The sequence below is a fragment of the Physeter macrocephalus genome, chromosome 21 (assembly GCF_002837175.3).
Source record: "Physeter macrocephalus isolate SW-GA chromosome 21, ASM283717v5, whole genome shotgun sequence".
Classification (NCBI taxonomy): Eukaryota; Metazoa; Chordata; class Mammalia; order Artiodactyla; family Physeteridae; genus Physeter; species Physeter macrocephalus.
This window is the reverse complement of record NC_041234.1, coordinates 76808958-76826041: the sequence shown is the minus strand read 5'-3', so window position 1 is coordinate 76826041 and position 17084 is coordinate 76808958. Positions and strand designations below refer to the sequence as shown.

Genomic DNA, 17084 nt, shown 5'->3' with positions numbered 1-17084 from the left:
TTCCGTCGGCAGCCGGCACGCGTTACGTCCACGAGAGTGCTACTCTCCCAGCTTCCCCCGGGCTGGGCTCCCGCCTGAGAATAACTTGGTTCTGAGCTGGAGCTCGGCTGATTTGAAGTCTTTTAGTATGTAGAATTCCTTATTACTCATTTTTTTCTTAGGCTAACGCAAGTAATTGTCGACCACAATAATGAGGTGGCGGCGGCTTTACCATGGTAACAGGGAAGTCATATGATAAACAGCCGTGGCATTTTCATTTTAGCTCCGCCCTGTTACGGGAGGGAAACGCTTGGCCCCGCCCCAGCGGCGTGTGTTTTATTCTTTTGCAAAAGCTGTGACCCTTCGGGGCGATATGAGGAAAGACAGTCGCGGCAGCCTAGAGAATGAGGGGCGCTCAACGTCAAGGCGCCTACATAGCTGAGGAGATGGGGAGGTAAACGCAGAAGAGACCCCTACCTGCTCTTGTGCAGCCTCTGGGCTCCAAGTGTTTCGTGGTGGTGAGGGGGCCTGGCGGCAGACGACGTTGGCAGGCAGGGTATCAGAAAACTTTGGAACGGAAAATATCTTTGACCGGTTGTATGCAGGAAGCAGCTAAGACATGATTTTAACTCGGGTTGCTTTGACTCCAGAGGCTGCATGTTTTAAGTGCTGTATCTACTGCCTACCAGTATAACTCAGAATTTTTAATGGCGTAACTTTTTTTTTTAAACCGTTTTTGGAAAAGAACTTAGAGCATAGGGCCTGGTGATGGTGGATCACTGTCTCATAATAATGAACCACCGAAGAATAGGTTGAGGCGCTTAACCAGGGCTTGTTCTGCCATCAGCCATTTGTGGAGAATGGACTGTTGATTCTATCACTTCAGCAACCACCCCTACTGGTTATAAAAGAAGACATGTGTACAAGGGGTATTTCCTAAGCTTTTGGTTTTTTATATTTGTGTTTCAGTTATAGACCATGTGCCTGTGGCCCCATGCCTCATTGCTGTTGTCCATGAGGGTCTTTTCCCTTCATGGCTACGCTCTCAGAGTGACACATTTCTTTTGCCTCCAGATTGTAGCAAAATGAAGACGGAAGGTGTTGTCTGATGCTGTTGTAGGTATTATGACTGAACCTCAGTTAACACAAGGAAATAGGTGCTGTATGAAGAGGTAGGGGAAAAACTAGGAAAGATACATTTCTACACAAATGGGACTAAGTGTTATTTGGGGGCTTTGAGCAGAAGAGAAAGGATATGTAGTGGAGAATCAAAGAATTTGGGAAACCACAGGCAAGATTTGTGGGGCATTGGCAGAAAGTTTTGTGGTAAAGTTCTGAGTTCTTATCCAACTTTGTTAATGGCACTAAGAATATTGGATAAGGTACCAGTGAAGCAAGCAAAGACATTCAAGATTGTGAGGGCACAGAGACTTGGGTTATTTCTCCTGGCCATGAAAGGTCATACTTCCAAGGCTGGAGTAAGTGCTGCTTATGTTTGGTCCACATTTAAATTTCCTCAGACAGTCATGGAATGAAATCTCCCTTTGAAAGGCAAAAACCTATGGATAGACAACATTTCACAAAAAAAGATTCCAAATAGAACTGTAGCATTACCCAAGTTAGGAGGAATCCTCAGTGGTGCCTGCAAGACATAAGGTAGCTTGGGGCCCTCAGAGAGCACGTGAATGTTGACACAGATCCTGGTCAGTATCTGGCTATAGGTACCAATTGGCTAGCTTTCCAGAAAGAAACATTATTCCTAGGTTTTGCACTACTGCATTATCACACTGGTTCTGCACCAATATTTATACTTTCTGAGAATGTTTGAGGGTTCAGCTTTGAGGCTACTCTACAGATAATTGTCTAACCCATCAAATCTGGTTATTCTGGTCTTTCAGCTTTAGCATTTTCATTTTTTATTTCTTATGTAACTACTTCTGTTCTCAATTCATGCTCAGTGAATGTATTTCCTGTATTCCTTTCCCAGAATCCTGTTCCTTCAAAGGAGGTTCAGGGTTGTTCACCTGCTCAAAGGCTGCCTCATTAAATATGTTGCTTGGTAGCAGGCCAGGAAGTTGGGTGGTCAGTTGAATTGGAGGATTTCCTTTGTTCTTGGCAGTGGCATGCTGACCTCTTGTTGCTGAATGAGGACTGTTTCCAAACCAAGCATTGGGGAAAACTGAGTGAGAGGAGGAAGTCTTTTGAGTTTTTTCTCTAGGAACCACCAGTCTTGTCTGAAACTTTTGTCTATTTGGGGGCTTGTTCTGTTTCAGAACCAGAACTCTGGGGGACCATTGCCTTGGCACGTGGAATTCAGGGCCTAGCAAGATGAAGGTGGATATCACTGGATAACACTTAAACTCCAACAGTATGCTGCTAGGTGAGCATGGCTCGGTTGAGCATGTGGATAATGGCATCAGGCTGGGGTAAACAGGGTGGTGATTAAAAAGAGCTAATATCTGTGAAGGGCCATATAGATTACAAACCTTTTTTACATAGATCTCACTTGATTCTCACAAAACCTGAGAGATGGTTTTAGTATGCTATCTTTTTTATTGTGGTAAAATATACATAACAAAATTTACAGTTTTAACCACTTTTAAGTGCATAGTTCGGTGGCATTAAGAATATTCACATTGTGCAACTATCATCACTATCCATCTCCAGAACTTTCGTATTTTCACAAACTGAAACTACATACCCGTCAAACACTAATTCCCCATTCTCTCCTCCCCCACAGCCCCTGGCAGCCACCATTCTACTTTGTCTCTATGAATTTGACTATGCTACATACCTCATATAAGTGGAATCGTAACACTGTTTTTCTTTTTGTGATTTGTTTATTTCATTTAGCATAATGTCTTCAAGGTTCATTTATGTTGTAGCATGTATCAGAATTTCCTTCCTTTTTAAGGCTGAATAATATTCCATTGTGTGTATACACCACATTTTGTTTATCCATTCATGCGTTGATGAAAACTTGGGTTGCTTCCACCTTTTGACTATTGTGAATAATGCTGCTATGAACATGGGTGTACAAATATCTGTTTGAGTCCCTGCTTTTAATTCTTTTGGATATATACTCAGAAGTGTAATTGCTAGATCGTGTGGTAATTCTATGTTTAATTTTTTGAGAAACCATCATACTGTTTTCCACAGTGGCTGCACCATTTTACATTCCCACCAGGAATGCACAGGGGTTCCCATTTCATCCTCACCAACATTTGTTATTTTCTGGTTTGTTTGTTTTTTTGATAATAACCACCCTAAGAGGTATGAAGTGGTATTACATTGTGGTTTTGATTTGCATTTCTGTACTATATTGGAAAAACCTACTGTTCTCCTCTCCTGTGTGTCTCCTTTACTTTCACATAGAACACTTTTGACATTTCTGGTCACCAAATATGTGGTGGGGGATTTTCCCTACAATAAGCAATTCTCTGCAACACCAGCTGGGTGTCGTACAGTTTAACTCAGTTCTGACACTATCTACCTGGAGATAGCATCAAATTCACAGGTTAAGGGCTCAGTCCCACAAGACTGCTTTCCACCCCCACTTATGCCAATCGCAAGCCCAGGTTATCACCTGTGTTTTTGACCAATTGGCTATAAATCAGAGGTTCCAACGACTCCCTCCTTGGGTTCAGTTAATTTGCTAGAGTGGCTCATAGAACTCGGGAGAACAGTTAGTTACTTTTATCAGTTTACTAAAGGATATGACAAAGGATACAGTTGAACAACCATTTGAAGAGATATATAGGGTGAGTTCTTCAAGGGTCCCAAGTGCAGGAGCTTCTGTCTCTGAAGAGTTGGGGGTGCATCATTCTCCTGGTATGTGGATGTGTTCATCCACCTGGAAGCTCTTTGAACCCTCTACTTTGGGGATTTTTATGAAGGCTTTATCACATAGGCATGATCAATTATTACTCCATTTCCAGCTTCTCTCCCCTCTCTGGAGTAGGAGGAGGGGGCAGAGCCAAAAATTCCAAGCTTCTGATCATGGCTTGGTTATTCTGGTGACCAGCCCCCATCCAGGAGCTCAACATAGTTGCCTCATTAGAACAAAAGATGCTGCTAGTGCTCTTATCATTTAGGAATTTATGAGGCTTTTAGGAGTCCTGTGTAAGGGATGGGGTCAAAGACCAAATATTAGAACAGGAGATGCTCCTAGTGCTCTTAGGAAGAGGTTTTAGGAGCTCTGTGCCAGGAACCGGGGACATAACCAAATATATATATTTTCTGTTATCTAACACCTAAGGATTAATGAGGTTGAATGTCTTTTCATGTGCTTATTGGCCATTTGTAGATCTTCTTTGGAGAAATATCTATTTAAGTCCTTTTCCCATTTTTTAATCTGATTGTTTGTTTTTTTTTTGTTGTTGTTGAGTTGTAGGAGTTTTAAAAAATATATTCTGCATCCTAATCCCATATCAGATATATGATTTCCAGATATTTTTCCCATTCTGTGGGTTGTCTTTTTACTCTGTTGGTAGTGTCCTTTGGATACACAAAAGTTTTAAATTTTGATGGAGTTCAACTTATCTATTTTTTTTATTTGTTGCCTGTGCATTTGGTATCATTTCCAAGAAATCTTTGCCAAAACCAGTGTCATTAAACTTTTCTCCTGTGTTTTCTTCTGAGAGTTTTATAGGTTTAGCTCTTACATTTAGATCTTTGGTCCAGTTTGAGTTAATTTTTGTGTATGGTTTAAGGTAAAGGTCCAGCTTCATCCTTTAGCATGTGGATATCCAGTATTCCCAGCGCCATTTGTTCAAAAGACTGCCCTTTCCCCATTGAATGGTCTTGATACCCTTGTTGAAAATCATTTGACCATTGACCATATATGTGAGTGTTTATTTCTGGATTCCCTATTCTATTCCATTGATCTATATGTCTGTCTTATGCCAGTGCCACACTGTTTTGATTATCCTACAATAGATTTGTAGTAAGTTTTGAAATCAGGAAGTGTGAGACCTCCAACTTTGTTCTTTTTCAAGATTGTTGTAACTTCAAAATCCCTTGGGATTCCATGTGAATTCTAGGATAGATTTTTTTTTTTTTTTTTTTTTTGCAGCACGTGGGCCTCTCACTGCTGTGACCTCTCCCGTTGCGGAGCACAGGCTCCGGATGCACAGGCTCAGCGGCCATGGCCCATGGGCCCAGCCGCTCCGCGGCATGCGGGATCCTCCCGGACAAGGGCACGAACCCGTGTCCCCTGCATCGGCAGGCAGACTCTCAACCATTGCGCCACCAGGGAAGCCCTAGGATAGATTTTTTTAAAAATTTCTTCCAAAATGTCATTGGAATTTTAATAGGGATTGCTTTGAATTTGTAGATTGCTTTTGGTGGTATTGACATCATAACAATATTGAATCTTCCAACTCATGAACATGGATGTCTTTCTATTTATTTGTGTATTCCTTAATTTCTTTCAGTAACCTTTTGTAATTTTCAGCATAAAAGTCTTTCACCTTCTTGGTTAAGTTTAATCCTGAGTATTTTATTGTTTGATATATATATATATGTATATATATTTGACATATAACATTATTATTTTCAGGTGTACAACATAATGATTCAATATTTGTATATATTGCAAAATGATCACCACAGTAAGTCTAGTTCACATTCATCACCACACATAATTACAACTTTCTTGTCTTGTGATGAGAACTTTTAATATCTACTCTCTTAGCAACTTTCAGGTACGCAATGCAGTATTACTATCTATATTCACCATGCTTTACATTACATCCCAGGTCATATTTATTTTATAACTGGAAGTTTGTATCTTTTGACCACCTTCACCCTCTGGCAACCACCAGTCTGTTCTAACTATGAGGTGGGTTTTTTTTTTTTTAAGAACTCCACATGTAAGAGAGCTCATATGGTATTTCTCTGACTTATGTCACTTAGCGTAGTGCCCTCAAGGTCCATCCGTGTTGTCACAAATGGTAAGATTTACTTCTTTTTATGGCTGAATAATGTTCCATTGTATATGTATACTACATTTTCTTTATCCATTCATCCATCCATGGACACTTAGGTTGCTTCCATATCTTGGCTATTGTAAATAATGCTACAGTGAATATTGGGGTGCATATATTTTTTCAAGTTAGTATTTTTGTTTCCTTCAGATAAATACCCAAAAGTGGAATTGCTAGATCATGTAGTAGTTCTATTTTTAATTTTTTGAGGAAACTCCATACTGTTTTCCATAGTAGCTGTACCAATTTACATTTCCATCAACAGTGCACAACAGTTCCCTTTTCTCCACACCCTCACCAACACTTGTTATCTCTTGTCTTTTTGATAATAGCCATTCCAACAGATGTGAGGTGATATCTCATTGTGGTTTTTGATTTGCATTTCCCAGAAGACTAATTGTGATGAGCACCTTTTCATGTATGTTGACCATGTGTATGTCTTCTTTGGAAAAAAGTCCATTCAGATCCTCTGCCCATTTTTTAATCGGATTGTTTGCTTTTTTCCCTTTTGAGTGTTATGTGTTCTTTATATATTTTGGATATTAACCCCTTATCAGATATATGATCTGCAAATGTTTTCTCCCATGCGGTAGGTTACCTTTTCATTTTGTTGATGATTTCCTTTGCTGTACAGAAGCTTTTTGGTTTGATGTAGTCCCACTTGTTTATTTTTGGTTTTGTTCCTTTACTTACTCTTTTTGATGCTATTATAAATAGAATTGTTTTCTTAATTTGCTATACAGATTGTTCATTCTTAGTGTATAGAAATGCAACTGGCTTTTGTATGTTATTTTTTTACACCTTAAACATATATATTTTTAAACTAAAAATGTGTAAAAACATTACTACAGAAACATTACCTAAGTTCAGAAATGAACTGAGTTATTATTTGTAAGTGGGTCCTTCAATATGATTTTAATATTTGGGAAAATATAAATATATTTTAGTAATTCTGATGAAATTTAGAATTCCAATATTTTGGGGGTTTTTTGTTTGTTTTTTGTTTTTGTTTTTAATTATATATATATATATATATATATATATATAGTGTGTATGTGTCAATCCCAATCTTCCAATTTATCTCTTCTCCCCCCTTACGCCCCAGTAACCGTAAGTTTATTTTCTACATCTGTAACTCTATTTTGGTTTTTTATATAAGTTCATTTGTAGGCTTTTAAAATTTTAATTAATTTATTTTTTAACATTTTTATTGGAGTATAATTGTGTATCCTTTTTTTAGATTCCACATATAAGCAATATCATATCATATTTGTCTCTGTCTGAGTTACTTCACTCAGTATGAGAATCTCTAGGTCCATCCATGTTGCTGCAAGTGGCATTATCTTGTTCTTTTTTATGGCTAATATTCCACTGTATATATATACACCATATCTTCTTTATCCATTCCTCTTTTGATGGACATTTAGGTTGCTTCCATGTCCTGGCTATTGTGAGTAGTGCTGCAATGAATATTGCGGTGCAAGTAACTTTTCAAATTATGGTTTTCTCTGGATATATGCCCAGGAGTGGGATTGCTGGATCAAATGATAGCTCTGTTTTTAGTTTCTTAAGGAACCTATACCGTTCTCCATAGTGGATGTACCAGTTTGCATCCCACCAACAGTGTAGGAGGGTTCCCTTTTCTCCACACCCTCTCCAGCATTTATTGTTTGTAGGTTTTTTGATGATGGCCATTCTGACCGGTGTGAAGTAATACCTCATTGTAGTTTTGATTTGCATTTCTCTAATAATTAGTGATGTTGAGCATCTTTTCATGTGCTTTTTAACCATCTGTATGTCTTCTTTGGGGAAATGTCTGTTTAGATCCTCTGCCCATTTTTCGATTGGATTGTTTGTTTTTTGATATTGAGCTTCATGAGTTGTTTGTATATATTGGAGACTAATACCTTGTCGGTTGCTTCATTTGCAAATATTTTCTCCCATTCTGAGGGTTTTCTTTTTGTTTTGTTTATGGTTTCATTTGTGTGCAAAAACTTTTAAGTTTAATTAGGTCCCATTTGTTTACTTTTGTTATTTTGTACTCTGCGAGTTTGTTGAGTTCATTTATTAGTTCTAAGGAGTTTTTTCAGGGGGAGGAATATTTAGGCTGTTCTCCATATGAGATCATGTCATCTGCAAACAGGTAATTTTAGTTCTTACCTTCCAATTTGGATGCCTTTTATTTAATTTTCTTGCCTAATTTCTATGGCTAAAACTTCCTTTTCGATGTTGAAAAGAGAGTGTCTTAATTTCTCCCTCATTTCTGAAGGACAGTTTTGCCAGATACAGAATTCTCAGTTGACATTTATTCTTTCAGCCCTATAAATATATTATCTCACTTCTTCTGGTCTCTGAGGTTTCCACTGAGAAATTTGCTGATCATCTTATTGAGGATCCTTTACACGTAAGAGTAGCTTTTTCATGCTCCTTTTAAGATTCTCACTATAGCTGTTGACAGTTTGATTATAATGTATCTTGGCATAGGCCTCTTTCATTTTATCTTACTTAGAGGTCATTGAGATTCTTGGACTTGTGAATCCATCTTTTTCCTCAAATTTGAGAAGTTTTCAGCCCTTATTTCTTCAAATAACCTCTCTGCTCTTCTTTTCTTTCTTTCAACCTCTGGGACTCTCATAATGCATATGTTGCTTGATTATGTCCCATTAGTCTTTTAATCTCTGTCCACTTCATTCTGTTTTGCTCCTCAGACTTGATAATTTCAAATGATAACTTCAGCTTCACTGATTGTTTCTTCTTGTTTCAGTCTATTGTTGAAACTCTCTAGTGAATATTTTAGTTGAGTTACTATATTTTCAGCTCTAGAATTTCTTTTTTGTTCCTTTTTATAATTTTTGTTTCTTTTTTGGTATTCTCATTTAAAAAATATATTCTTTTCCTCATTCCTTTGGTTCTTTGTGTTTTCCTTTAGTTCTCTGACCATATTTAAGATAACTGTTTTAGTCTTTGTCTGGTACTTCTGGTGCCTGTGCTTTTTCAGGGATAGTTTCTGCCACTTTATTTTCTTCCTTTGAATGTGGCATATACTTCTGGTGCCTGTGCTTTTTCAGGGATAGTTTCTGCCACTTTATTTTCTTCCTTTGAATGTGGCATATTTTCCTATTTCTTTGTATGCTTTGTGATTTTTTAAATTGAAAATTGGGTATTTGAAAAAAACAGCCTTGCAGGTAGGCTGTGTGCTGGGGAAGACATTTACTAATTAGCAAGGCTTGCTCTGGGCCTTGGAATCAGCGTCATGTGAAGGCTTAAAAGTCTTCTTGGACCTTTTCTAGGCGTACATCTTGCCTAGGCCACTGTGTGTGCTTTTCCAATTCCCTTAAATACACATCTGTTTTTAAGTGTCTTAATTTCCGAAAGACTCTCACCACTGCTTCTTCTAGGGGCCATTGATGTTCTGTTGTGCTCCTCTGCCTCTAATCTCTTGCCCCAGATGTTGCGAGACTGTAGTCCCTCTGCAGCTTTCTCGAGCCGTGTCCACCATTTCCTGTCTTTTCCTAGCCTGAGATCCGAGCTATACCGCTTTTCTCTTTCTGAACTCTAAGAGAGCAGTACCTCAGGCAGCCCCTAGACAGATTAGAACATTGCAAAAAAGGTCCGCCTTCCTCTTTCCAGTTAGAGGGAGGGAATTGACAGCCAGGCCACTGCATCTCCCAGACTGTGCTTCCATGCACTACAGGGGAAGGAGAGGTGGGGTACAAGTAAGTAAAAATACCATGGAATTTCCTTCCATTTCCTATGTGGCTTTTTCTTGATTAAGCTTTTGCTTGGTTGCTATAGACTGTTTTCCAGATCTCCTGTAAAGTTATTTTTTGCTAATTTCTAGTTGGTGTTTTAAAAATGTTAATGTGGGTGGGGGAAGGAGAGCCTGCAGTTTCCTAGTTTACCAACTTACAGATGTCACTGAAATAAACAGTATTCTATCTGTTTTATAAACAGAGGTACCAGTGTTTAGATAGTGACTTATACAAGGTTCACAATTAATGAGGACAAAAGCTGGGCTTTGATTCTATTTCTTTTTCCAGGTTTTGTGATTTTTGTAAAAATAAACTTTGTATTTTAGGATAGTTTTAGATTTACCAGAAAGTTGCAAAAATAGTACAGAGAGTTCCTATATCCACCCACTCCCTGCCCTGCACACAGTTACCACTTTTATCAACATGTTACATTAGTATGGTACATTTGCTACGATCAGTGAACCCATACTGATGAACTAAAGTCCATACTTTTTCCGGATCTCCTTAGTTTTTACTTAATGTCTTTTTCTGTTCTAGGATCCAATCCAGGACACCACATTAGATTGTTCTCATGTCTCCTTTGGTTCCTGTTGATTGTGACAGTTTCTCAGAATTTCTTTGTTTTGATGACCTTGACAGTATTGAGGAGTACTATTCAGGTATTTTGTAGACTGTGCCTCAATTGGGATTTGTCTGATTTTTTTCCTCATGATGAGAATGGGGTTATGGGTGTTTGGGAGGAAGACCACAAAGGTAAAATACCATTCTCATCATATATCAAGGCTTTGATGAAGTGACCAGGCTTTGCCAGCTTTTTCCTCCATAAAGTTATTTTCCCCACTTTCTATACTCTATTCTTTGGAAGTTAGTCACTAAGTCCAGCCCACTTTCAAGAAGGGTTGGGGAAGATTAAGCTCCACTTCCTGGAGGGTAAGAATCTACATAAATTATTTAGCATTCTTCTATAAGGAAGAATTATTTATTTTGTTTCTCAAATTGTTCCAGCTTTGTTCATTAGAAACTCTTTCACATTGGACCCTGTATCCCTCTGGCATGTCCCCATTGTTTTGTTCTTTGAGCACTTCCTTACTTTCTGGCACTACAGGTTGCTCATTTTGTATATTCCCTGCCACAGCCGTGGGAGAACCAGCCATTTCTCCAAGGAGACCTGGTTCCTTTTAGTAAATCAGAATGTCTTCCAGAATATGAAAGATCTAGATGACTGTAATAGAACCAGTGGAAACCCATTTGGAGGGGTATGTGTGTGTAGGAGGTGGTTAACAGGAGCAAAAGAAAAAGTGAAATCTGGAAGGGTCATAATCCAATTCTCTTGAATGATAGTTTACTATCCATTTGGAGGCAATTTAAGAGCACAAACTAAGATACCTTGGGTTCAGATGCCAGCTCTGTCACTTTCTAAATGTGTGTCTGTGAACCTCAGTTTCCTCATCTGTAATGTGGATATAATAACCTCATGAGGTTGTTGGGATATGATGAAGTGATTTATTTGTTTATGTATTTATGTACTTACCACACTCTGCAGCATGTGGGATTTTAGTTCCCCGACCAGGGATCGAACCTGAGGCCCCTGCAGTGGAAGCACAGAATCTTAACCACTGGACCGTCAGGGAAGTCCTGATGATTAAGTGATTTAGAACACAAGCTTTTGCACAGTGCCTTGTACATGGTAAGCATTCACATCTTAGCTATTATTCTTAGTTTCAGTTCTTGTCTGAACTAGGTACTGTAATGTCATGAACAACTGTGAGCTCTCACTTTTTAAATTTGATGCCTTTGTTATTCAACTTCCTTCTTGTTATATTTCTTTCCCTAGGAATGATTTTGGTGGGACCCAGTGCATCTTCTCATTTGAGATATCACCGAGAAGCTGTGAGTGATGTCATTGCCCTGTACTGGAGAAGCACTGGTGTGGGGGGGGGGTCTCTATGCAGGTGATGATTCTAGGGACCATGGGCTTGAAGTAGCAGCCTATTCCCCAGACCCCTATTCAGGTCCAGTCCACTCTTGAAACTCTTTTTTTTTTTGAAACTCTTGAATCAGTGTTTTTCTTCAAGGCCATGAGAAAATTGTGTTGTTCAAATATGGTATAGTCATACTAAAGTGAGTGAACTCCAAATCTGTTTTGGTTAATAGAATAAAAATTCTTTATCACCTTCCTGGCAAATTTAATGTCCCCTTATCAGGTAAGCTCTTTAAAATGTAAGAAGAAATTGTCTTCCTTTTGATCATGTGATTCTCCTCCTAAAGGCTCTTCCTGTTTCACTGTGGATGAAGTCTAAAGTCCTCCTCCTGAACGTCAGCACCCCCTATTAGATTGCCACATTTTTTATACCCGTGAACCTTCTCCCATGACTCCCACGCCTGACATGTTTTCTCATAATTTCCTTCACTAGACTGTCATTCAAATAACTTTTTAAGCTCTGCCCAGAGTAATGTAAAGAGTGCTGATACCTCCCTATCTACTGTCTTTTGAACACTACTGTTCAGTTATTACCTAGAATGCACTGGCCTTTGGTATGTGTATGGTATAAATACTCAAAGTATTCAATGTTTGGTTATGTTTCTATATATCTTCTAAATATTTGTATTAATGTTGTCTTCTCCCTAAAGAACATGTATGTAAGTACCCCAGTCAATGTAGTACTAAGTATCTGCTTATTGATAATGAGGAGGAAGATAAAGATAGGTCTAGAGTATAGTCATTGACAAATTTGAATAAGGGAGCTTCTTACATCTGAGGTAGTCAGTGTCTCTGCCTTCTTAAGTCCCTTGGCTGTGATTATAGGAAATTAACTCCCAACTCAGTCCACAGCTGGGTGTTCCTTCAAGGAGATTGCTATTTATGAGTCTTAGAGCTTGGAACCTATATTTATGGTTGGCCACTTGGGACCCATAATCTCAACCAGTGTCTAATCTTCCTGTAGGGATTGACTGTTTTACATTACCATTCCTAGTTTATGCTGATGCTGCCTTCATCCATGCCTGTGATTGGAATCCTCATGCTGTACCTGCTCTGAGAAAAAAAATCTAGAGATAAATGGAGTAGCAGATCGGTGCCAAATATACTTTGAGGATAACGGGAAGGTGAGTGCAGGGGAAATATATCTTTTGAGTGACTTTCCACATATACTACCAGGCAGTGACTTTCAGAAAATATCCAAAGTAAGACCAATTGTGTTGTTTACCTTCATCATCTCACTATACAAAGTACTGTTCTTATATTGAATGATTTCACTCATAGAATTTGAGTGATACATGTAGATAATTAGTTGCATGTAAGTGGGTAAAGGAGGAGATTGGTAAGCAGCCAAGGTCTGGAACTAGTACAGAAAGATAATAAAATGGTTGAAATAAAACTATGGGACTTTAGATTTTTAATGCTCTTTAAAGATGTGGATTGCCTGCTCTAAAAGAAATTGGAGAGGAAAATGATGGGAGAAATGTTAAGTTGGAGTGAAAACTCATGAAAAATGAGTCTTCCTTATTTCCTACAAAATAAAGTGGAGAAGCATTTGTTTCTTTGTTTTTCGTCTTTTCAAAATACACAAGTGGAAAAGAGAATTTGGAAAATCTTCATAGTTATTTTCCCTCTTGCTGTGCTATGGCTGTGTCCTATTTGAAAATACTGCTGTTGTTCCTCATTTCATTTTCTTTACACCTCTTGTAGCTGAAACTGTTGCACATTGCTGACAGGGTAGTTCTTGGGCTGGTCCTTAGCTCTGAAAAAGGCTGGTTCATTGCCTGCCAAATGTTACACCAGGACACTGGAGGCATTTTGCATGTCCACCGAAATGTGGAACCTTTCCTGCAGAAGAATCTAGCTTCCTGGAAGCAGGGACATAGAAGAGAAGCAGCGCTGTTAGTATCCTCAGCAAATTATCAATGACAAGTGGAAATATAAAGCTACTAGGGTGTCTGTGAGGGAAGTGCTGTGGTTCGGTAGTCACCGAACCACAGTGGCAAAGGTGGCCTCAACCTGTAGAAACTCACGTTGCCATTCTCTACCAACAAGAGCACAGTAAACCATGGAAGACACAGATCTTGCATATTCAGCTAGTAAAATCCTGTGGTACCCATGTGGATCACAGAGTTCTGGATATGAACCACCACCCCTGTCCTCTAATTGACTAGAGAGGTGAATCCAGGGGCACAAGGGTTCCATCTGTGAGTAAGCTTCCATAGTTGATTCCCTTAATTTATTAGTTCAACTCAAGTTGTAATCCCCTTGTCTTCTAGTGATATGTTTTAATTTTTTTTTTTTTTTTTTTGCGGTACGCGGGCCTCTCGGACGCGCAGGCTCAGCGGCCATGGCTCACGGGCCCAGCCGCTCCGCGGCATGTGGGATCTTCCCGGACCGGGGCACAAACCCGTGTCCCCTGCCTCGGCAGGTGGACTCTCAACCACTGCGCCACCAGGGAAGCCCTAGTTTTTTTAAGAAAAAACAGCTTTATTGAACGATAATTCACACTTAAAATATACAATTCAGTGGTTTTTAGTATACTCACAGAGTTCTGGAACCATCACCACAGTCAATTTTAGAATATTTTTGTCACCTCAAAAGAAACCCTATAACCTTTAGCTATAAGCACCCCAATCCCCTATTCCCTCAAGCCCTGGGCAACCACTAATGTATATTTCGTCTCTGTTTGCCTATTCTGGACATTTCATATAAATAGAATCATATAATATGTGCTCCTTTGTGACTGGCTCCTTTTACTTAGCATAATGTTTTAAGGTTCGTTCATGTAGTAGCACATATTAGTACTTCATTCCATATGTATGTGAGAGAGAGTGTGTGTGTGCATGTGCATGCACGCACATTACAGCTATATTGAGACATTATTCATATAACATACAATTCACACATTTAAAGTGAACAATTCAATGGTAGATTTAGTATAATCACAGAGGTATGCAAATATCAATCATTTTAGATAAATTTAGAACACCCGTTTTCAGTTCTTTTGGGGCATGTACCTAGGAGTGGAATTACTAGGTCATATGGTAATTCTGTGTTTAACTTTTTGAGAAAGTGCCAAGCTTTCCAGAGTGGCTGTACCATTTTACAGTCCCACAAGCAATGTACAAAGTTTCTGTTTCCTCCACATCCTTATCAACACTTGTTCAACTTTGTTTTTTTGCTTATGACCAGCCTAGTGGGTGTGAACTGGTATCTCCTTGTGATTTTGTTTTTCATTTCTCTAATAATGCTGTTGAACATTTTTTCATTTGCTTGCTGGCCATTTGTATAACTTCTTTGGAAAATGTCTATTCAAGTCTTTTGTCCACTTTTTAATTGGGCTGTCAATATGTTGTTGAATTGTAAGAGCTCTTTATATATTCAAGATATTAGAACCTTATTAGATGCCTGATTTGCAAATATTTCCTTCCATTCTGTGGGGTTTTTTTAAGACTTAATTTTTTTGTGTGTGTGGAGCAGTTTGTAGGTTCATAGACAATTCAAGAGAAAGGTACAGAGATTTCCCATGTACCTCCTGCCTCTATACATACATAGTCTCCCCCATTTTCAACATACTCCACCAGAGTGATACTTTTATTACAACTGACGAATCTGTATCAACACATCGTAATTACCCAAAGTTTATAGTTTATCTTAGTGTTCACTCATGATGCTGTACATTCTGTGGGTTTGGGCAAATGTATAATGACTTATGTCAGTCATGTAGTATCATACAGAATATTTCCACTGCCTTAAAAAATCCTGTGTACTCAGTACCACCACTCGCCCCACAATCCCTGGATACCACTGATCTTTTTTACTGTTTCTACAGTTTTGCCTTTTCCAGAATGTTATATAGTTGGAATGATACAGTATGTAGCCTTTTCAGTTTGTGTTCTTTGAGTAATAAGCATTTAAGGTTCTTCTATGTCTTTTGATGGCTTGATAGCTCATTTCTTTTTAGCACTGAGTAATATTCCATTGTCTAGATATACCACAGTTTATTTATCCATTTACCTACTGAAGGACATCTTGTTTGCTTTCAAAGTTTTGGCAATTGTGAATAAAGCTACTATACATACTTGTGTGCACATTTTCATGTGGACATAAGTTTTCACTTCCTGTAGGTAAATACCAAGAAATGTGATTGCTGGATTGTATTCAAAAAATATGTTTGGTTTTGTAAGAAACCACCAAGCTGTCTTTCAAAGTGGCTGTACAAGTTTATATTTCTACTAGCAATGAATGAGAGTTCTGCTCCTCAACATCTTTGCCACTATTTAGTGTTGTCAGTGTTCTGGATTTAGGGCATTTTAATAGGTGTATAGTGATATCTCCTTGTTATTTAATTTGCAATTCCCTGATGACATATGGTGTGGAGATTCTTTTCATATGCTTATTTGCCATCGGTATATCCTCTTCAGTGAGGTGTCTGTTAAGGTGTAAGGCCCATTTTTTTTAACAACTTTATTGGAGTATAATTGCTTTACAATGGTGTGTTAGTTTCTGCTTTATAACCCTCCCTATCCCACTGCTCTAGGTGGTCACAAAGCACTGAGCTGATCTCCCTGTGCTATGCGGCTGCTTCCCATTAGCTATCTATTTTATGTTTGGTAGTGTATATATGTCCATGCCACTCTCTCACTTTGTCACAGCTTACCCTTCCCCCTCCCCATATCCTCAAGTCCATTCTCTAGTAGGTCTGTGTCTTTATTCCTGTCTTACTCCTAGGTTCTTCATGACATTTTTTATCTTAGATTCCATATATATGTGTTAGAATACGGTATTTGTCTTACTCTTTCTGACTTACTTCACTCTGTATGACAGACTCTAGGTCCATCCACTTCACTACAAATAACTCAATTTCGTTTCTTTTTATGGCTGAGTAATATTCCATTGTATATATGTGCCACATCTTCTTTATCCATTTTTACATGTACCTGTCCAGTTTTCCCAGCACCACTTATTGAAGAGGCTGTCCTTTCTCCACTGTACATTCCTGCCTCCTTTATCAAAGATGAGGTGACCATATGTACATGGGTTTATCTCTGGGCTTTCTATCCTGTTCCATTGATCTGTATTTCTGTTTTTGTGCCAGTACCATACTGTCTTAATTACTGTAGCTTTGTAGTATAGTCCGCGAAGTCAGGGAGCTTGATTCCTCCAGCTACGTTTTTCGTTCTCAAGATTGCTTTGGCTATTCGGGGTCTTTTGTGTTTCCATACAAATTGTGAAATTTTTTGTTCTATTTCTGTGAAAAATGCCAGTGGTAGTTTGATAGGGACTGCATTGAATCTGTAGATTGCTTTGGGTAGTAGTCATTTTCACAATGTTGATTCTTCCAATCCAAGAACATGGTATATCTCTCCATCTATTTGTAACATC

General features: G+C 38.6%; 1 protein-coding gene across 1 annotated transcript; it reads left to right on the top strand.

Moving 5' to 3' along the window:
* The first annotated feature begins 1337 nt into the window (after positions 1–1337).
* Positions 1338–13870, top strand: LOC102978377 (tRNA wybutosine-synthesizing protein 2 homolog). The gene is given in 11 exon segments (XM_028482324.1): positions 1338–1457; positions 1967–2162; positions 2253–2342; positions 2345–2399; positions 11553–11587; positions 11590–11670; positions 12664–12758; positions 12761–12823; positions 13407–13561; positions 13563–13674; positions 13676–13870. Coding segments are annotated over 11 exon segments (1197 nt in total).
* The last annotated feature ends 3214 nt before the right edge of the window (positions 13871–17084 follow it).